The sequence below is a fragment of the Scardinius erythrophthalmus genome (genome assembly GCF_964197995.2).
Source record: "Scardinius erythrophthalmus genome assembly, chromosome: 20".
Taxonomy (NCBI): domain Eukaryota; kingdom Metazoa; phylum Chordata; class Actinopteri; order Cypriniformes; family Leuciscidae; genus Scardinius; species Scardinius erythrophthalmus.
The window spans coordinates 31,588,901-31,612,485 of NC_138240.1; the positions used below are offsets into that span (position 1 = coordinate 31,588,901).

Sequence of the window (23,585 nt, forward strand, 5' to 3'; positions counted from 1 at the left end):
CGGAGCGGAAATTCAGATTCGTAACGCGTTTCGTTTCCGACACGTGGAAGTTTGAAACGTTCAGAGAACATTCATAAATAAGAATAAGAAATAATGTTTTCATAACTTAATGGGAACGTTAGCAAAACGTTCTGGGTCCATCTTACCTTGTGTGTCCGAGATCTTGTTGAATCTTCTACTGATGTGCTTCAGAAAGAAAAACACTAAACCCACCAGCAAAAGGTGATTGGTATGATTGGTATCCATCCGCATGACTACATGCACCTGTTTTATATCCTGTAAAGCTTCAACAAAACACATTGCTCTGAGTAAACATTTCAATATGAGCATTTTGGACTTCCATAAATAGGGCTGAACTACTGCAAACAGAAGCATGATTTTGTTTTGCTCAAACATTCTTGCCTGACAGTATTTAAAAACTTGCAGGACATAGAGCGTGAACAATTGTACTTGAATGTAGACCCAGAGTCCACAATGTTTTTAAAAACTGACAGACTGCCACATTAAATCAGGCTTTACATTAGCTCGGAGAGAGCGTGTGCTGACTCACTGCAGTGTCACAGTGGAGATGCCAGCAGACAGACCTCCTCCGAGCTTGTTGCAAACTGGGGCTTCAGGCCCCGGGCCCCTGCAGGAGGGGGTCTGAACAGCAATCTCATCCACTACATCTGGCAGCAATTACCTGACCAAACTAGATGGTGCTTCCCTGTGCAAAACTCACAACCACCAAAAGTGTTTAGGCTATGTGGTTGTTAGGGTGTCCTGATTTTTAGTAGTGGTTTTTGGTGGTTTCTAGGGTGTTGCTTTTGTTTACTGGCCCAGGTTCAGACCTTCCAGTCTATATAATATTCTGATCTCTACTTGTGTGTAAATATATGAGATTTTGTCATCCATTTTATCACTCGGCAGGTAGGATTATATGTCTGTTTGCTTATAAAAGTAATAGCACACCTCTCCACAACAAGATTTGAGTTATCATTGATTTATCCTATAGCACAAGCAGTGCCGATCTGGACCGATGACAAATGAAAGTGTTCAAGATAAAGAAAAAGGTAAAATCTTAAAAATCTAGTTTAAAATAAGTGTGCCAAGTTCTTAGAAATTTGAATTCATGTTGGTTTTACATGACTGTTGGTTACACCACATTAGTTTGCTTTTTGCCAGCAATTTTTGACAGTGAAACAATTTTGTTAAAATGTTACAAAATTCTCTAAAATGTCATGTTGTGACTAAATATCCTCATGGATCATGATCTTTACTTAATATCCTAATGATTTTTGGCATAAAAGGAAAATCGATAATTTTGACCCATACAATGTTTTGTTGATATACCCTATACACAAATACCCTTGAAACTTATGACTGGTTTTGTGGTCCAGGGTCACAAATCATTAATTATTATTTCACAAATACGAAGTTGTTGGTAGGCTGCACTGCATGATGTGATACAACCTGAACTAAGCATGCCATTAAAATTGGTTAGACCACATGACTGTTTGTATACTTTTATTTGATGGACATAGTTATAATAATAAAAAATAAAAAAATGTATAAGCTGTAACGGTCAGCAGCTGGAGTGCCCATGAGAGCCACCAGAGAGCACTCCACATCAGAATATTGTCATTCCCTCACAAACTACATTTCCCATAACTCACTGCCCGGACTCTTCATCCATTATCATGTTCACCTGTGTCTCATTATCTTGTTTAGCTCACCCCATACAAGCCTGGTTTTCTCATTCATTATCTGCAAAGTCTTGTTTAGTGTTACACTGCAATTCCGAGTATTCTTCCTGGTTTCATGTCTCTTGGTTTTTGGATTTCTTGCCTTTTCTGTGGATTACTCTTTTGACCGTGTTCTCTGCCTTGTTGTGTTTGCTTGTATGGACTGCCTGCCTGTGTTTGACCTTGCCTGTACTTTGGATTACGTCTTTGGATTACCCTGTTCAATAAATACTGCATTTGAATCCTCAACCTTCATGTTTTAGAGCAGTTTGTGACATAAGCATTGGAGCAGTTTTTTTTTTTTTTTTATAATTATAAGAGATTAAAAATAATAAAATATTTTACTTTCAATTATCTAATTTTAATGAGACTTTTTGAGGCTCCATTATGGAGGAACGTTGTATCACCTTGACAGTTCAGACTTTCCCCCAAAAAATATTGCATTAAAACATACTCATCATAAAGGTGTATTCAAGAATTTCTTTGTATTAATTGCATTCTAATAGATTTTTTATAAATGTATAGATTCAGGCAAAAATTAGCATAGTTTTATCGACCCTTATCCTTATAGTTACTACTCCTTAACTGTGAGCAATAGTAACAGATGCTTGCCTTAGCAAACACCACCAATTATATGACCTCTCAGTTGGGTTCAGTGATTGACTGAAAGTCATTTAACTGATATTTGACAAACATATCAAAACAAGTGCACATTTTTCCCTTAAAAATATTGATATTAGCAAAAGTGATGGCAATGTCCAGAATAATATTAAAGGGTTAGTTCACCCAAATTTTTTTTATTTCTGTCATTAATTACTCGCCCTCATGTTGTTCCAAACCCGTAGGGACCTTTGTTCATCTTCGGAACACAGATTAAAATATTTTTGAAAAAATCTGATATCATTACCACTTTCAAGGCCCAGAAAGGTAGTAAAGACATCGTTAAAATAGTCCATGTGTCTACAGTGGTTCAACCTTAAAAAACATAACATGAAGGTTGAACCACTGTAGTCTCATGGACCATTTTAACATTGTCTTTACTACTTTGAAAAGTTGCAATGACGTTGCTGCCTATGGCTGGTTGATGAAATCCTGGTTCTGATTTCATCAAAAATATTTTAATTTGTGTTCAGAAGATGAACGAAGGTCTTACGGGTTTGGATTGACATGAGGGTGACATTAATTGGTCACCCTCAAGGATTAGCTCACCCATTGACATTAATGACATTGACATTAACCCTTTAAAGTAAGATTTGCTGATAAATCGGCAAGTGCTAAACTCTCCATGGTGGAGGATGCCTGCCTGATTAGCAGAGATGAACAGCATGAAGGTCTTATTGTTACTCGCCATGGTAAGAAGAACTGTGCAGCTAAACTAGCTCCAACCAAAACACACATGACCATGTACACCGGAAAGTTCTCTGGCATGGCAACTAAGACCACCAGAGCTGGTATGAGGAGCTACGGAGAAACACAGGCAAAGAACATATAGATAGATCACTATATGTCACCAGAACATCACCAGAATCATTGTGAATGGTCTCCTCACCATCACTATCAGAGGGAACTTACAGGTAGACCTATAAAAAGTGCAGTTTTCTTGCTCATCTGCCACATTGGCACTGATATGGTTGCGGCCATACATAAGAATCGATTTATACAATACAATTTCAATCAAATACTCTTGATATGATATTTTTGTTCTAGTTCTGATTTTCCATGTACTTTATAGGTTAATTAGAGATCCAACCTGAAAAGCTAAAGTGGAGCAGAGGAAGCAGACCAGACACTGGAATGACAGATGGCCAGTGAGCTTCTTCAAAGCATTCAGGTGTGTAGTGTGCATGTGAACACTGTGAGGCCCTACAGGAGCCAGAGTGAGATACAACAATGCATCGTTACATCAGCAATGAAATTCAACACCGAACTGGTATAGAGTTAAGAGCTAGTTTGGTGGGATTTTATTCGTAAACAATAAATTCCCTACTGTTCAAACACATATGGTTTGGCTCACAAACATGTTTAAAATGTAGTCTGCCATAAAGTTACAATTATTAAATGTTGCTCATCGAACCCTCAGGCTCAAATATATGATCAAGGAATCATGCGAAACATAACAAAAAATTCTTTGAAATTAAGGTGTGGTCACACTACACTTTGACTTGCATTATGTATACGAATGTGAGAGACAGGAAACACAAGCTCAAGCTGCTCTTTATACTCTTCACTGCGTTCCAAAGTTCAAGAGTGTTGAATTCTGACCTGCGAATTTGAAAACCAATAGAAGATTGGGTAACACATAATCCAGTTCTCACTATTAACTAGTTGCTTATCATGCATATTACTAGGATATTGGCTGTTTATTAGTACTTCTAAAGCACATATTAATGCCTTAATCTGCATGACCTTATTCTACATTCCTAATCCAATACCTAAACTTAACAACTACCTCACAAAATAATTATAAGCAGTAATTAGGAGTTTATTGAGGCAAAAGTCGTAGTTAATAGTTAGTTAATAGTGAGAATTGGACCTTGATCTAAAGTGTGACCAAAGATTGGTGTGACCTTTAGATGAATTAAAGGCACAGTATGTAAGTTTCGCCACTAGAGGTCACTTATTTAAAACAATATCAAAGGCGTATCTTGACGGTGCCGTGAATGAGCGTGGAATCATGGGAGTTGTCGTCTTCACCTCGACAGCCGATGGAAAGCAATCCGACGAGAGTCGTGTTCACGGATGAGCTAAAGTATTAAAGTTTTATTAACATTACTGTGGGGTGAAGGGTCGAGAGCCTGGAACATTTTACCTTGGTGTTTTTATTATGCTTATACGCCGCAGTCGGCCACTGCCGCTCCTTTCGTTTTGTTGCTTATGTTTATTTTACGATTAAAGTTACGCTTAATGTCCACCTCCTCCTTCCCTGAACTTGAACTTTGTTACAGTTACATTTGATCACTTGCATTCACATTATTTGATCTCATTCTAATGAAATAGCCGTAAGTGCTGAATTACTAGTTCCAGTTCCATATCGCCACGCCAAATGATTTCCACTCGCACAGAAATGTGTGTTGTCAGCGCTGCTCTGATGATTTTATCAGTAAAATAGTTTAACAACTTAAAAGCTACATGACATTTCTCATTAGCGAGGTAATAACGGCGCTGTTCTTGGAGCAGATAAACGTACAGTTTTGCTATTAGTAGAGACACTGCTGCTGAACACTGTTGTGAGACGCACAGACTCAGGTAATTCACACACGCCTGATAACTCTCTCTCTCTCTCTCTCTCTCTCTCTCTCTCTCTCTCTCATAACTGCATTAATAACTGCATTAGTCTGCTATTAGTGGCGCAAGCCTCCATTTCTAGCTCTAAAATTCCCTTTTGGAATTAGCAATGCTTGGGATTAGATGTGTATGAAATGAACTCCTACACACAAGAGTGTTACAAAAACCTGAATAATGTCTTGAAATACATCATCTGAACAATGTTTTGAGGTGTAGTAACTGTAGTTTATATACAGAATAACTGACCCTGAGATGTTGAATTATTGAAAATGAATGCACACTCCGCTTTGTGTCGTGGCCGCATTACCTTTCTCATTATATACCGCATTATTTTTCTAATAATTCAACAGCCCATTGTCAATTATTCCTTACATAACGCTACTCTTTTAGACTGGTTAAAATAGCTGATTTCTCTTGGAAACATTTGGGATAATATAAGTACACAAGTCAACAACATATACAACATTGTTTTAGTGGTTATTGGATATTTTAATTGTACATATTGTGCCTTTTAAAGAACGCAAACTTGAAATCAGTAAAGTGGAGTGGATTACATATTTTTACTTTCTATAGGCAATATATGGCGAATAATTTATTTAAAGATTTCGCTGCAGAATCTGACGTCATTTTGCGACCATTTCAGTGTATGTAGAAATTGTGCGTGCTCAAAGTCTAGCGTGATCACAGCTTTAAAAAATTCAATAATTTCGACACAAATGTACTGCACACCTTTTTGTTCTTTGACCCCCAGGAACAGCAGAATACAACAAACAAAGAAGAGTGCTCTCATGACTAGTGCTGATATCATGAAGGCATTTCTCTGTTGGGAAACACAGATATATATGTAAGTGTACTGTATGTGCAAACAGACTCAGGGTGCAAATTACAGGGGCATTAATAAGACCTCCCCAATGAAAGTGTGGCACTAAACTGTACTCATATAAGGAACTTTTCAACTGTGTTTTCAAACAATGTTTTAGCTAAGATTACAACAGTTGAAAGTTGGATTACATGTTAGTCAGAGTGTGTATTTTCACATGGTCTCATAGACTAACTGTCCCTGAGGCTGCAAACTATACCTATAGAAATTCTGTTAAAAAGATTGAAAGTAATTGTGTAATTGCACACACTAAACCGACCCAAAAATTACACCCCAAAGTTAAATACTTTATGGCTTTGTTCAAATCCCTTAGTATTACAAGCTAAGCTTTCCTTAGCAAATGCCACTAATTATAAATGGTAAAACACCTGAGTAACGTCTGAACAGTTGCCCTGCACAGTATTTCACAGTGTGGTGTGTAGGTGTTATTGTGGTACGGTTTTGTGCAGCGCTGCGCTGTGCTGTGTGGGAGGTCCGGTTCTTGGTCCTCGTTCAGACAGGCTTCATCTCTGTCTTTGTTAAACACCCACAGCACCTGACCCTGAATCACGGTCGGCATCAGCATAGCTAACGCCTCCACACTCAGCCCTGATGGAGAGACAGAAATAGGGTGACACAGATGTGCACACAACATTACAACAACCGACAATACAAACTATTGCTCTGTGAAACTCTATCGCACAGATCCTGCGATAAGATTAGGTCTGTTTTTTCAGTCTTGGCAGTTTAATAATAGATTATAATGGTGAAATTTACTGCCTAAATGGGCAGCTGCCTTATGAGGCAGGGTTCTAGCCAAAATGGAACATTGGAAGTGGCTGATTTGGAATAATCTATGTAGGTCGCAACTCTGTGCCCCAAATCTGGTGCTATTTGTAATTGTAGCATGTACGGCATCAGTTCTCAACAGTGTTAGTTATTGCATTCGGAAGAAGTGTCTTATGCTCAACTAGGTTGCATTGATTTGATTTAAAATACATTAAAACTGTAATATTGTGAAATATTTTTACAATTTAAAACAACTGTTTTCTATTTAAATACATATTTAAAAAGTAATTTATTCCTGTGATCAAAGCATCATTACTCCAGTCTTCAGTGTCACATGACCCTTCAGAAATCATTCTAATATGAGGATTTGCTGCTCAAGAAACATTTCTGATTATTATCAATGTTGAAAACAGTGGTGCTCCTTAATATTTGATCAATGAAAGTATAAAAGAATCGCATTTATTTGAAATCTTTTGAAACATTGTAAATGTCTTTACTGTCTTTACTTTTGATGCATCCTTTATACATAAAATAAAAAACTTTTTTTCTTTTTAAAAAAAACGTTGCAGTGTTGCTTTCATAGTATTTATATATACAATTATATAGTATTTATTAATATTCTGAATTAGCTTTTATTTTAATATTTTAATATATCTACTTGTTTTAGTAATTAGTTTTTAGTTTTTGTTTTTAACATTAGTTTAACATTAGAATGTTGCTAAGCTAATAGCACAATATTATAAGATGTGTAAAAGTGCATAGCACAAACAAACATGATAAAACAGAAAAAAAAAAGGAAAGTGCACCCTCATGTTTCAACCCGTATGAATTTCTTTGATTCTTCCATGGAACGCAAAATATGAATTTGTGAAGAATGCCCACTTTCCATAATATTTCTTCAGAATTTCTCCTTTTGTGTTGCATGGAAAAAACATCAAGTTTGAAACAACATGACGGTGAGTAAATGATGACACAATTCGATTTTGTAACGCTGACGTTCAGTATGAGTGTTTGAAATGTTCTCTTGTTGATCTCCTCCCAGAAACATGTTGAGGGATGTATATGGAACACTGCAGCACTGCAGGAAGCTAACGTTCACTTTGAAGGAGTCAAGAAAGCACACAGCACATGAAAGACATGCGGGGGTAGCTGTGTGATGTAACAGCCATTTGACCTCAATAATGAGCACAAGAGTGGTGCTAATGGAGGTTGGCTAATTTGCCTATTACATAAAAAGCTTTTGCTGAGCCAGTAATCATCACATGGGGAAAGGACAAGGCATATGTTCGAAGAAAGGAAGTCATACACTCATGAAAGATGATGGTTAGGTACCAGGGCACTCTGAACGCTGGGGTTACTGGGGTATAAACCACAGGAAGAATGACCAGACGCAATGACAGCACATCTCTGACACAGGAAGACACAGATGAGTCATATCGAGAAGCCTTATAAACCATTTTTCTCATTTCTTGCATGTGCAGGAAACTTACAACATGTTATGCACTTTACAACCATTCCATTCTCAACACTCGAATTGTCTATGAGTCTCTGAACAACATCTGTACTGTATAATGTTCATTATCATAGACCGTAATTATGACTCATACTTCAGTGTAAAAACAAACAGGAAATGCGCATACAGTAGTGCACTTACACTGGAAGCTTAGCAGTCAAGCAGGCCAGAGGGTTTAAAAGCATAAATGTCAAGCTATTTTTGCTAATGCATTTACATGAATGATTCAGTAATGTATTTATTGTAAAGTTCTAAAAGGACTTTTTTCACATTTGGAACAAAGAAGTAAACTATAGCAGGGTAAACCTCTATATGGTGACTAGGTTTGCTTTCACACTAGTACTTTTCGGGTTCGTTTGGATGATGTGAACGCTGTTTTCCGTACTCTGGTGTGAACCGTACTCGAGTCCACATAAAAAGGGTGGTCCATATGGTTCATGTGAACTCTGGAACGGGTCGATGCTGAAGTGAACGCTGTTGTACTAAATCGTGCAATTATTGATGATGAATGATCTGCTGAAACTGTAGTGGCGTCCGAAATCGCATACTGTCTGAGTAGGTAGGCCTACTATATTTGAATTTACTTTGCGACTGTTAAAAAATTATGAATTAAAAGAAAGAAAAATTAATTTTTACTTCATCGGAATGATACGAAACTTGGTAAAGGTTTTGGCATTTGCTATGTGCTAAAAAAAAAAATTAGGGACATGATTCTAAAAGGTTAAATAGTCCTGAAAAGATATGGTTACACTTGACCACATTGGAAACTACTGAAAACTAATGGGAAGCGAATTTCATCAAGTGGAAACGTTTGGAATACTCGCCCAAACAAAATCTTACTGAAAGCTATTTTTTGAGATATCAACCTTAAATTTGGAACACAACTTATTTAGATGTATGGCTTTGATTTTCTCACAGATTTAGATTAAAACATGTTTTAAAATATATATTTCATATAAAAAATTTAAAATAGTATTTTAATGCATTTTCAAAATGACAAACTTAAACTTCTATAACTTTTTTTTTCCGTTTTTTTTTTTTTTCACTTCAGCAATAATCTGCCTAGTGTCTTCTTTAAAAAGAGACCAAACTTAAGTCTCATGTCTCCAAAGCATTCAAGATTTACAACAGTGTAAGATGGAAATTTCATTTTCAGGTCTATGCTCAAAAAGTGCCTAACAGCTAATAAATGGATCATAACTATTCCATAAATATAATTTAGTACCGTAAAATCCCCTAAAAATACAAAATATTAAATAAAAAATTATCAAACTAAAATATTTGACATTCATTTAATGGAGAAAAGAAAATCTGTAATTTGTCACCGGCCACACGAGCAGCACCAGAGTGTTAAATCAACTCTCCTCTGCAAGTACTAGGGCTGTCAAAATTGTTCAAAAATGACGTTCGAATATTCCCTCTAAAACACATACGAATATTCGAACTATTCGAACATCTGGTTGCGCATTTTGTCAATGACGCGCATTACGTCAATAACAGGACAAATTAATACAAAGAGACATAACTACTTGTATAGGTAGTTAATTTAAGTTTAAACATATTTGACAATGTATTACCAACACAAAATCAAGTAAATAAACTAATGGCCAAGACCGCAGACCTCACTCTCGCTCACTCGCAGGCACTCTCTCCCTCCCTCGCCCTCGCGCTCTCTGCGCATAACGGTTTAAAAATGAACAACAACAATAAGCACATGTTGAGTGCTGATCAAGAGTTTTGTGCAAGCAATTTAAGGTTGCGACTCTTGTCCCAAATATAGCAGGCTTCATTCAGTGATTGAAACAAATTTATTAACATTAATTGAAGTTTTACAGTATAGAACCGACATTGAACGCTCCGAGCGAGCTGTGCTGTGGTAAACGTGGAACTTTTCTGTTTAACGTTAAATAAAATGAGGCACACAATTTTCGAGATGTGACCTCATGTTGCTAGTGGTCGAATGGTATGCTATCTGTATCTTACATAGATAGCTTGCATACTACTTTATCTCGCGGGAGTCGTGGCTCCACAATTTTACGTTCTACCGACCAAAATCCAAATTACTTCCAGACATGGCTTAAAATCACTTTCTCTGCTGCGGTCGAGTTGAACTTGGGCTCTGCACTTTCTGCCATCTTCCATGCAAGTCAACTTTCAGCAGTGACGCTGTGCTAGACAGGGCGACCCTGACGAGACAGCGCGCGCGCCCACTCGCAAAGCAGACAGCCGCGCCTCTGCTTCCGCGGGCGTGTTTTTCCATATTCGAAATTCACATTCGAATATTAATTTTCACTTTCGAATTTCTGTTTTTTAAAACTATTCGAATATATATTCGAATTTAGAATATTCGTTGACAGCCCTAGCAAGTACATTACTGAATCCGCTAAAAATAATATTTCTTAATATAAAACTAGGTCATATTTAATGAAAATATACAGTACCACTCATGTCACAAACTCCGCCTCTTGTCTTACCACCCACCATGGGAGGAGCTTGCCGATTTGGGTCCACCTACTCGTGCTCACTAGATAGTCGACGAGGGGATCTATGATGAACAGATTCAGATACAGAAAACACCTCCATCTGAACACCACACAAGAGCAAAACAGAGAGAAATGAGGGTAAATATGGGGATTGCATATTTTCCATGTCAGAGATAAGATTGTTGAGATTAAATGACTCTATTCAGAAAACGTAGACATAACTTTAGTTGACAAAGCAGTTAAAGTTAACCGATATGAAAATGGATTTATTTGCATAGAGCTCTTTCCTGGTCTCTTATTGTGCTTACTGTAGGTCAAGACTATAAGGTGCCATACATTCTGGACCCAGAAAGTGTTTTTCTCCATTTTTGGCATTCAAAAGTAGCAATAGTTGTCTGACTATTTGTTTTTTGAAAGCAACAAATTCATTATGTTATAACAGATATTATATTCTTTTTTGGAGGTTCATAGAAGTGTGAAATGGACCTATACTTTTCCGTTTTCTTATAAATTTCTTTATGTATAATAAATCTCCTTTATTATTCCAAAGAAAAAAAAAAGTTTGTTTTTGTAATCTTTCATCAGAATGTACTGACTCTGAAATGATCTCTCTTTCCGGCTGATGTTGCTGCTTTGGCTGCATTGGCTTTTTTCAATAAGTGGAACGAATAACAAACTAGCTTTTTAGGTATTGTTTTAGCCATTCTGGTATTGGCCACTTACACAATCCAATCAATTACGGATTAATAAAACAAGTAATGCCCTACACTTTTTTTTTTCATTGAATATCCTTTTTCAAATAGAAATTAAATTAAATTGGTTGTGAATGCTGTTTCATGTTGACTCTACAGTCGGCATGAAACGGAAATTCAGATAGTCTTTTCTGTCCTATTGTGTAGTAAATCCAACTGAAACTTCTCGAACAGGAAAAAAATGTAGGACGAGACTGGATTTTTCCAATAGGAATTGATCGGATGCTTGTGGTTTGCTATTGGTGAATCTCATGTGAGTGACAGCTTGTCCCGCCCTGGCGCCACTAAACGCATCATCAGAGAAGAGATGTCGCTGCAAGAGGGTGGGGAAGTTATTTTGGATAAAGATTAAAAGGACAAATTAATAAAAAAAAATAAATAAAAAAAATCATGTAAACAGATAAATCATTTATAATAAATACGGCAATATTCCATAAAAACAAGGACTGTAAATTTTGGTTTCATGGTGACTTTAAACTGAAATCAATGGGAGGGCTTTAACAGAAGGATTTAGTGTTATTAAGTAAATGCAAATGAAAATGAAGGAGATAGTGCAATAAAGATTAATTTGACAATATAAATCATTAATCTTTGGACTATAATTTAGCCAAAGGTGAGAAAATGCAGATGTCATTCTTACTTGCACTACATCCAACAGAAAGATATGTAGAGAAAGACCCATAGCAATGTTGGTCATCTGATATGGGACACCACCTACTGCATAACACTGCTTTCTGGAGAGGGGACGCCTCACCTTATTGTGAAGGCACAGAAAGAGCAACGAAGAGAGAGACATTGGCCTCTTAAAAATGAAAAAGCATACAAATGTTTAGAGGTATTCTCTGTATCCACAACATATGAATGTGTTACAAAATACCTTGTTAAAAAGAACTTGCAGGGGTCTCTTAACTCTTATCTTTTTCGGTTACCATGTTCATCAGTGATACACGTTAAAACACTCTTCTTGTTCTTTCGGCCCAAGGTGGACAGTAACAAAGTACATTTACTTGAGTACTGTACTTAAGTATACTTTTTGAGTATCTGTACTTTACTTGAGTATTATTTTTTTCTGGAAACTTTTTACTTTAAGTTTACTACATTTGAAAGACAAATATCGTACTTTTTATTCCACTACATTTCTGTCAAGGTCCTTGAGTAGAAAGTAGTAATATCAGTCTGGGGATGATTTTTTTTCATCTCAAAAACATGATTGGTGACAGACAGCCTATTAGTAATTAGCCTATTAGTAATTAGCCACTGTCGCCTTTTTTCCTCACTCTTGTAGGGTCACGTGTCGTGATGTTCGTCGATTTTCCATCACTTTCTTTGAACACTAATCAACTGGTGGCAAAATAGATGAAGACAGATCGCAGTGCGCGCATCCATGGCAAATACTATATGTATTTCTGTTTTGCTGTTATCTGACCGTTATCAGTTTGTAGCAGTAAATGAAGAGATGTCTTGTCGATCACAAGTTCAGTATGGCGTACCACAAGGCTCAGCACTAGGACCGTTGCTGTTCACTCTGTGTACATGCTACTCTTGGGAGATATCATTAGGAAGCATGGGATTTTTGATAATTTTCACTGTTATGCCGATGATACTCAGCTCTATATCTCTATGCACCTGACGAAACTTGCCAATTCAAGAAATTAATGGAATGCATAGCTGATATAAACAAGTAATAAAAACTCGGTGAGTGTTTTAGCGCAATTTTCTCACCTCATGGGATCACAACACTAAGAGATAGTAAATCTTTTCCTGGATTTTTTTTGTGCGTTCCCGAGATTAGACCTTCCTTAACATAGTGCCGAAAACCCGAAGTCTCTAGGTGGTCTGGTTGAGGAGTAGATAGAAGTGCAAGATTGGTGCGCACAGACGCACAGAACAGAATTCATGAGTTAACAAGCGCAATTTGTCGGAAAATTGCGCTAAAAATTGGATGACTAGTAATTTCCTGCTACTTAATTCTGAAAAAACAGAGTTTCTAATGATGGACCAAAACCCTCCACACATACTAATCTAGAATACTGTCTAACACTTGATGGCTGCTCTGTTAAGTCTTCGTCCTTGGTTAGGAACCTGGGTGTGCTCTTTGATACCAATCTTTCATTTGAAAGTCACGTGTCTAGTATCTGTAAAACCGCATTTTTCCATCTTAAAATTATTTCTAAATTACAGCATATGCTTTCAATAAAAAATGCGGAACAATTAGTTCATGCGTTCATGACCTCAAGGTTAGATTATTGTAATGCTCTACTGGGTGGTTGCCCTGCACGCTTAATAAACAAACTACAGCTGGTTCAAAACGCAGCAGCTCGAGTTCTTACACCAGGACGTATGACCATATTAGCCCTGTTCTGTCAACACTGCATTGGCTCCCTATTACACATCGCATAAATTTTAAAATATTGCTGATTACTTACAAAGCACTAAATGGTTTAGCTCCGCAGTACTTGAGCGAGCTCTTAACGTAATATAGTCCTTCTTTAGACTAAAAACGCATCTCTTTGACCTGGCTTACACACAGAAAATTATACATTCCTATTATTCAAATCAGTTAAATGATTATTAGGCTGCATAAATTAGGTCAGCCGGAACCGGGAACACTTCCTATAACACCCAATGTACTCGTTACATCATAAGAAGAATGGCATCTACACTGATGTTAGTCTTTCTGCTTATTCCGAGGTTTACAGTAATCAGCTGGATCCAGGCCGTATACAGACCAGATGGAGGACCTGCGCCTAGACACGACAACACATGATGTAATCAGCCGGATCCGGGCCGTATCCAGACCAGATGGAGGACCTGCACCTAGACACGACCACAACGCATCCCTGAAGTGTCAGCTGAGATTGACTAGACTAGACTCTCCCCTGTGAAGGCCTCATCGACACGAAAGCCATCCACACTGATCCTCAACAAACTCTTCCCATGCCGGCGTGACTCCGATCTTCAACCAGATGGAACCGGATAATATTCTGATTGTTCCAAACCAATCTGACTTCTGACCTATAATGCTGCCCGAATCATAATCATACACTGTTCGTTCATTGGCCAGAGGAGAACTGCCCCCCCCCCTTCCCTATATAAATTAACTAAATTAAAAACTTTTTTACAACAAAAATTAAACATCACTGAACTTACTTAAGATGGACTGTGACGCTATTTTCTTCTGGAAACAAACTTTGTTGCATTATTTTCCTGTTATCTCTGTAAAGCTGCTTTGAAACAATCTGTATTGTAAAAAGCGCTTTATAAATAAATGTGACTTGACTTAAAGCAGTATTGCTGTTGAGCAGTTATACAGCTGGGGTTGTGTAGCTGGGGTTTAAAACAGGTTGGATTTTTACAGACCACTTGATTCAAATGTGCATGAAGGGATGCACATAGATGTGTAGCCTACTTCTTCTGTTGGGGTGGTAGGAGTGTTAAATAAAAAAAAAAATTAAGATGATTATGGCTGTCTTTTTTTGTCAGTTCAGTTGTTTAATTTGTACAGGTTTTATAACATTCTAAAAGCTCTTAATTCCACAGATACTACTAACTGGTAGGCGTATTCACTAGGTTACTTCAGAGGTATAAGGTACTGTAAGTATTACAACGGAACAATAACAAAACAGTTAATTGACTTTTACTTTTGATATTTAAGTACTTTTAAAAACAAGTACTGGTTTACTTAAGTAAGAATCAGTCTTTACAACTTTTATTTGTAACGGTGTAATATTTGACCAGTAGTATCTGTACTTTCACTCAAGTAAGGAAGTTGTGTTCTTTGTCTTCCTCTGCTTTCAGCCTGATTTTTGGTGGTGAGTTGTTTTTAGTCTTAAATCATAACTAATTTTATACTCAGCTAGTTTCACTAGTGCCTATTCCTAAGAAGAGTGAAACAAGTGAAACTAGTCCATCTGAATCCTGAAGTGGAAGGTCTTCACCGATCCTCCCACAGGAACAGCACACTGTAATAAGAGACGCTGTCAGGCACATAAGGACTACTTTTACAAAGTTGTTGAACATCGAAGTGTGTGAAAAAGATATTTTCAGTCCAATTTTAATGATCAACTTTCATTTCTTAGGAACATTATCTGTGGAGAGTAAAAAAAAAAAGGTTAGTGTTAGATATTATTGGTAAATTTTATTAAATGAAATCATAAATTGTTTCAGTCTAAAGCAAGAACTTTTAAATATATAAAAATGGATCTCATCCTATTTATTAAATCTTATATTAATAATAAATTTGTTTTTATCATTTTAAATATATTTAATGTCTATATAGTTAATTTTTATTTAAACTAAACATGTAGTACATAAAGTAATTTTTCAGTAAAGTTAATTTTATTTCAAGTAACACATTTGTTTTATGGTTTTATTTTCCATTAACTATAATAACCCTGCAAACAAATTCAAATGATGATGTAAATAGGAGAAACCGAACAGAAACAACTCAAATTTCTTTGTCAAATAATAAAGTTTGAAAATATGTTGTAACTACATACTGTCAGTTTAATAGTTTGTAATGTTTAATCATAAAAACCGGCGATAAAAATGAACAGTTATGACTACAACCAAATATAATTTAACTAAATTATAATTTCATGTCAGTTGTACACCATTTATTACGGGTATAAAAGAGTGCACTATACAGGGTATGAAATTGTTTAGAATTTGAGCAACAATGCAAAATGGCTGGCACACATTATTATATGCATCACATGGAGAGATTTAGGTTGGACCGACTACTGTGAATTAGTTTTATTCAATGTTGGAGAAGTTAATTTGAAACTGTAGTTTGTCAAGCTATAAAGTAATTCAGCTACAGTCAGGTCCACAGGTTGTGAATCTGGCCTTGCAAACCAAAGCTTCCCAGTTTCATTCGTAAGAAAGAGTGACCCATGAACTGGAGAGTTACAGAGATCCGTTTTCATCACGTTGTCGTTACAGGTGGACTGTCCTCAACGATGCTTTTGCCAAACTATTAAGAGGTACACAGATTGGGCACAAGAAAAGGTTAATGTTTTTCTTGAACTTTGATGGAAATATAGTAAAGTCAAAACTATGGTCTAAAAAAGTAACTACACCCCACCCCTAGTTTTCCTGGCTATAATAACAGGAAGTGATGATCAAGTGAAAATATAATAGAAAAATGTTGTGACCTTCAAATACTTTTAAATGCTATTTGTATACCAGAGGAAACACCAGTTTTGACACCACCCAAGTTTAAACATCTGCATTTGTTTTTTACAGCCCAAACTGTTACATAAGATACAATGACAATACAGAACTGCTCAGGGTAAATTCATTTTTATTCTTTTTAGTCATACAGATCTCAATCTTTAAGATAAGTTTGCTAAAACAGTCTATTTGATACAATACGACACTGGTTTTTAGACTGCCATTTGATGACAAACCCCTTAACAGATCAAATCTGCTCACTTGTGCAGGATTCCATATTTGGAATATGTTGTGTACCATTGCATTTAGGGCCAGATTTACTAAACAGGGAAAATTAGCATGAGAGCAATTTGCAATTAAAGAACACAGACTCAGCCGGATCATTACCATAACGACCACCGCAATCTCCTAAGGATATGTTTACATGACAGCGATATGCTTAAAACGTTTTGAACACCTTTGTAAAAATTTGGATCTGTGAAAACGACTAAAAACGCTGTATTCTGCTGCCGGCCATTAGATGGCGATGAAACAGATTCAACACGTAATACGTGGGCATGATGTCATCGTTTTCAGAGATTCGTGTTTTTGTTGTTTACACAGACCGTTTTCAAAAACTCGCTCTTTGAAACCCATTTTCATAAGTTTTAAGGGCACCCAAACTGTCGTGGACTGTTATCGTGTAAATGAACGGCCAAAACGCATAAAAAGTTTTACGTTTTTAGTTGAAAACTGCGTCGTGTAAACAGACCCTAAGAGTAGCGCAAATTAGCATAGGGTCGCAAATTAGCAGAGCCGCTGATTATAAGGTGTGGGTGATCTACTGACAACACAGGTGCAAGATGGGTTAAGACTTGCTTTTTTGGGCATTAAATAATGGCGAAAATACCAGCAAATTGACTAGCACAGACCTTAGTGAATCACCTTGCACATTTAAATACTCTCCACCCATAAATTTTGCGTCTGAAACTCCTACAAATGCATATGCAATAAGGTCATCTGCAAAAATAACCCTGTTCATGCCTTTCAGCGCTAATTTCTCACTATGTGTCTTTAGTAAATCCTGACAGTAGTTTTTTAACACCAAAAGAGAGTTTGCGCTGGCGCAAGCTGTTAGTAAATCTGGCCCTTAGTGTACAAAATGTTGTGTATCAAAGCAAAGTTTTCCTCCTATCTTATAATAAAGATCTGAGGTGACGGAGTAAACCAATGAGTTTTAATACAGTGACAAACAATTAAAAAAATCACTTTTTTATCATCAAATGACACAAAATACAAGTTATTAAAATATATAAAAAAAGAATTGGTCCACTTTGAAAATATTTTTGGATCACACGAATACCTTTTGCATGCATCAGTTTTGGATATCTCTGCCAAAACCCCTGCCATCATTTGATTCAGCCTGTCAAGTACAGTCTACCATTGTTGAAATAGACGACAACGCAAAAAACACATTGTGCTTAAAGGTTAATTGCTGTTTACCCTATGAAAGAATGGTCAGTGTTTGAGAACACAGGTGGCTACAGTCATGCTAATGACCACCAAGCTTAATTGAATATAAATGACACACAAACACAGTAGATTCAGATAGACAACTCAAAAGTATATTGATAACAGACAAAATACTGAATGGGAAAAGCAGAGTAAGCACTTTGTACATCATTGGTTTCAGTCTTAATTGTGGTTGTTAGTCCCTTGTTGTCTGTTACATATTGGCCACTTTAGGACTCTCTTTGGCCTGGCGCATTCCATAAAGCCACTTGATCACTCGAGCATTTCTCTCAATGACGGAAACGCCATAAACAGGACGTTCATCTTTTGCTGCTTCTTCTTCCTCTTCTTCTTCACCCTCAGCTGTATGCTCGGATGCTGGGGCACTGGCGCTACGAAGACGTGAAACGGACACAATGTCAGAACCTGGTGTTCCCAGCTCCTCTAAATCCAATGGGTCAAGGCCACAGTAATTAAAGAAGCGCTCAAGCTCTACCCCGGCGCGTGAAAAGCAGTCGCTGACATCAGATTTTGAGCGCGTCAGTGAAGGACGCTTCCTGGAGCTTGTTGAGGACTGCCGAGTGATGGCTGGAGATGGTGGGGACTGGATGTCATTTTTGGCTAGGAACAAAGCAACGGAGGTTGGAGTATTTTGGGTCGGAGTATTTTGGGTCGGAGTATTTTGGGTCGGGGAGGTACACGATAATGGTTCTGTGCTTGGTTTTATGGGGAGAGGACTAGATGGGGATTTAGAAGGTGAGGTTTGTACAGCACCGTTTGGTGGTTTAATAGGTCCTCGGTTGACGTTTGTGACATTGTAGAGCCTTTTGAAATCAATTGGTTGCTGATTTGTCTGTGTGTATGGTCTAAGCAAGCGCAGAAGTTTTATTGGGATCTGCGACGTGGACAGTTGGACCTGTGAGCGGTTCTGTAGCTGTGGTCTACCGGCCATCCTCATTTGAGGTAACTGCGGTCTGACATCGACTCTCCGCACCGTCATGGTAGGACAACCGTTAACCCCTGAGGCTTCTACTGCAGCTTTTCCTTGACTTGAAGTTGACCCGACAGAAGGTTCTTCCAACGGACTTTTTGTTGAAGAGATGGCCTTGCATGGGTCTGTAGCATCTTGATCTTTCCCAGTGCTGTTGGTTTGTGTAGAAAGGACTGGAACGGGGGTATCGCCGACTCCATCGATCAGTTTGCAAAGATGTTCCAGGTTAAGGGGTGGCGTTTCAGGTTTGGTGGGTTTTAGAGGGATCTTCCTCGATGGCTGTTGAGCAGCTTGTCCACTCTGGCTGTTGTTGGAGGAACAAGTGACTGGCTGCTGCTTTTTTAAAGCCACCTGTTGAGTCTTGACGTACTTGGCCTTGTCTGCTTCCAAACGTTCCACCGCACTTGGTTTGCGTATCCCTGGAGATGATTTGACTGGACAACTGAGCTCTGGGTTGCGACTTGGTGTGCCAGAAGTTACAGCCAGCTTTATTATTCTCCGTGGAGAGGGCTGTACGGCGTCAGTTGACATCCTTTGAAATGAAAAACTTCAGCTGTTTTATATGGTTTCTTTTTTTCTGCACTGGTTTGCTTTGAAGTAGATGAATTGACTTATTGCCAGTATACTTCCACATTAACACTTTGGATAACCTGGGGGAACAGAAATGATTATGACAAACAGACAACTGCAAAGTCTGGCTAGAAATCATACTAGACAGCCTAGAGTTCTATGCACACACACTTTTAACAACATTGTAATGGTTTCATAAAGTAGAAGTACATTTGCCGAGGATAATGGGAGTGGTGCTTGACTGCAGAAGTCAACAAACCACAATTCTAGGGCATTGTGGGTTGGTTACCAGGGCATTGCTATGCGGTTGCTAAAGAGTGGCAAGATAGTTGCTAAGCGTTTTGGGTGGTTTCTTACTGGCCCAAACCCACCCCCAAGTCTCCATTCAGTTGTTAAGTCTGACATCATGCAGCACTGTTTCCTCAGAGCCCAATAGCAAACAATTAACACTACTAATATACACACACAGTAATATACACTCACTTGCTGTAAGCCCAGAGAAGGTAGTGTATACAGTATCATAAATCATATACAGTATCATATACAGATCATAAAATTTTGGCCAAATTGTGAAGCCCCTACAAACAAAGCACAGCGAACATTTTCTATAAACAATAGAAATTATATATTTTCTCCGAAGCAAGCAGCCCTAATTCGATACCTCACAATACGCAAGTGCTTTTCCACCATCAGGCCGAACGGTTCTGATGAGTAACGATACCAGTAGCATTTCCATTAGAACTTGATTCAGTATAGTATGATATAAACTCTCCCACAGATTTCTAAGCATGGATTGTTAACCTTAGGATAAGAGAACAAGTTGAACCGTTTTATACCTGCTATACAGACTGTGCGATTTCGGCAGTCCTATAAGATCATTACAAATCACACTGTACAACATGTATGTAGACTGTTCGATGATGACAACTATTGAATCGTAGGCTACGACACAAATTAGTATAGAAGAATAAAACGTCATCGGCATGCGCTCGTGGAAAACAAATAGAGCAAGATGAATCGTACTTTGGCAATTGTGGTTTTTATGTGTGCTGAAAAAAAGAGGATGAAGCGAAAGAGAAGAATATGGATGCGGTCATGGCTAGGGAAAAGAGGCCAACTTGGCATGTCAATTTTGCAAATGGAGCTTGAGGTAAGTAGTTTCAAGTTTTAGCGTTGATCAATACGCCATTTCATGTTGCATTTTTATCGGCTAGTCAGTAGACGTGGGTCATAGCAGCAAACACACTGTGAGATGATCATGCTGAATTTCTGACACTGTCAGAAAATTATCACAGGCTAACTTTGGCAAGACCGTGACAATGGCCGTCTTTAAACCTCTCTCAACGTACGACGTAGGACCGTTTAGGAGCCGCGACCACTGAAATCGCCACGGGTCGTCATCTTTCGTCTGGGAGTGACAGCCCAAAATCATACAATGTGTACCAGGCATTAGTAACTTGTGATCAAATCCTGATTTTGCAGCACAACAATCGAAAAAACCTAACAGTGTCAACAAGCCCAGATCAGAATAGACGCCACGACTCAGTGGCAGTAACCGTTTGCCCAATGTGTTGGAAAAGTGATATATGAAATTCTGGTCTCTACATATGGCTCCAGTCCTTCCTTAAAGGAGAACTCCGGTCAATTTTAACATTGAGCTCATTTTTTTGTAAATTTGGAGTGCTGTCAGTACAGAGAACAACGGCAAAAATCGGTGTTGCCTACACCGTATTATCCTGTTTTTAAAATTTGCACCCTGTTGACTTCAATGGGGCAAGTTTTAAACCTGCTTTTAGCCTCTTAACATGTGTCATGTTGTGTCATTACAAGTGCACAGCCATGTTGAGTGATTCCTTCAGAGTGATCACGGGTGAATCTGACCGCAGTAGATGTGAAAGATATTAATAAAAATGATGTTATTTCAGCCAGTGCACAAACCTGTATTTACATACTGTTTTCGGTCGAAGTCCACAGTAATCGATTGTCGAGTTCACGCGCATAGGTTTAGTACCTATGATCACGCGCGTGAACTCGACAATCGATTACTGTGGCCTTCGACCAAAAACAGGAAGAAAATACAGGTATGTGCGCTGGCTGAATAAACATAATTTTTATTCATATCTTTCACATCTACTGCAGTCAGATTCACCCGTGTTCACTCTGACGGAATCACTCACATGACCTGTGCACTTGTAATGACTCATAAAGGATGTTAAGAGGCTAAAAGCAGGTTTAAAACTTGCCCCATTGAAGTCAACAGGGTGCAAATTTTAAAAAGAGGATAACACGGTGTAAGCAACACCGATTTTTGCCGTTGTTCTCTGTACTGACAGCACTCCAAATGTACAAAAAAATGAACTCAATGTTAAAATTGACCGGAGTTCTCCTTTAAACAAGTCTATGGGATTTTTCCCCCACCAGTTTTATCACATGCATAATGAGTTTAATTGCTTAGTAAAATACCTAGCACTATTACAGTTGTCATTCATGGTCGAAGAACAAACAGTGCAGGGTGAGTTATGCTTCTAAAATTAAATACTTGGGGTTTGATCAAATCCCTAACCCAAAGTATATGAAGCAATAGTAATGGTGATACTAGCTTTAGCAATCAAACTAATGAGCTCTTTAGGTTGCTGATGTATATTCCAGTATGAGTTGAAACCATTATGAAGCCATTCTCAGACAGACTCCATTAGCAGTAGCTAAAAGGCTTTCACTTTCTTCTAGAATATTGATGAAACTAACATTCACTTAATTGATTTTTTAATTGAATACTTCCTTAAATAACTGTAAATCATGCTAAAGACCTATTTCAGTGTGACTCCATTTAGCAAACCATCATGACTGATATGAAAACATACATCCAAGACTGTGATACCTACATAAGGAATGTGACCTCAGGGAGAAATGTGACACTGAAGTCACTGGTTAACTCAAGGGACTTTTTGTTTTGTTTTTCCCCTAAATTATGTTAATAAATGACAGCAGTTTGTGACAGACAGCAGCTTTTATCAATGAGCTGAAGACACTTTCGCTAGCTCATTGACTAAACGTTTATCATTCCTTCAACGTAACAGCCCGTGCTGCGCCTAAGGTTAAAGTGCACTGCATTGCTCTATCCTTTCCCGTCTTTTACAATCTGTATATTATTCCCATCCTCTCTGCTCTCCCACAGTCTCCATCAATCTTTCTGACCCCACTCTCCCTGTATTTCTACCAGTTTTACACACAACAACTGGTAATAATTCAAGATAAAGTAAATATGAAAACAATCCCTTAAGGCAAGAAAAAACAAGGTCAACAAGAATAAATGGATTTCACTTACGGATTCCAGGGACAGGATACGGCATGTCTCTACATGATCCAGGATTATGTCTAAACAAGTCAAATCAACAGTTACAGGAAATTAGAAAGACACAAGTAGAACAGAGTGAGGCGGTAAAGTGTATGTTAGCCTCATTGTTTAAAGATATAGATAGCGCGCATACATAGACAATACACACGCACACACCCAAACACATACCTGTGGTTGCCTCACTAAACTCAACAGCAATGGCTTCCTCTTTAATTGTAAAGTTTGAGTCAGGACAGTGAGAATGCAGTCAGCAGTGTCTTCAGTGTGTGTGTGTGTGTGTGTGTGTGTGTCAGAGAGCAGAAAGCAAACAGGGCAGATAGTGCACGCATGTGTTTGAGTTAAGGAGAAAGTAAAACTTGCCAGACCGGTTTGATTCTCTCCCCAGACGTTACGGTCCCTCCTGCCCTCTTTCTTGTCCTATCCAATCAGAAACTCATTCCCACACCAGGAAGTATGTGCCATATTGCCCTTAGGGTCACCTGATCACTAAAGGAAGGACCAACCTTTTCCTTGGAAAAAAACCTCATGCCACCTTTTGTCTGTGATCTCCAAGCGTTGTTCTATTAATAAAGAAGAGAAAGTTCGAGGCTGTGTGACA

The 23,585-nt window shown here is 37.9% G+C and overlaps 1 protein-coding gene across 2 annotated transcripts; it reads right to left on the bottom strand.

Annotated features, from left to right (window-relative positions):
- Positions 1 to 16,700: 16,700 nt before the first annotated feature.
- fam110a (family with sequence similarity 110 member A) lies at positions 16,701 to 23,528 on the bottom strand. Of its 2 annotated transcripts, none has more exons than XM_081348773.1 (3): positions 23,348 to 23,528; positions 22,958 to 23,007; positions 16,701 to 19,712 (listed from the first exon to the last, which is right to left on the bottom strand). In XM_081348773.1, exon 3 carries the CDS (start codon positions 19,591 to 19,593, stop codon positions 18,286 to 18,288), a length of 1,308 nt encoding a protein of 435 aa, XP_081204899.1. In that variant the 5' UTR covers positions 19,594 to 19,712; positions 22,958 to 23,007; positions 23,348 to 23,528; the 3' UTR covers positions 16,701 to 18,285. The 2 variants fall into 2 exon arrangements, with proteins under 2 accessions (XP_081204899.1, XP_081204898.1); XM_081348772.1 differs by having other exon boundaries at positions 23,156 to 23,395.
- Positions 23,529 to 23,585: the final 57 nt, after the last annotated feature.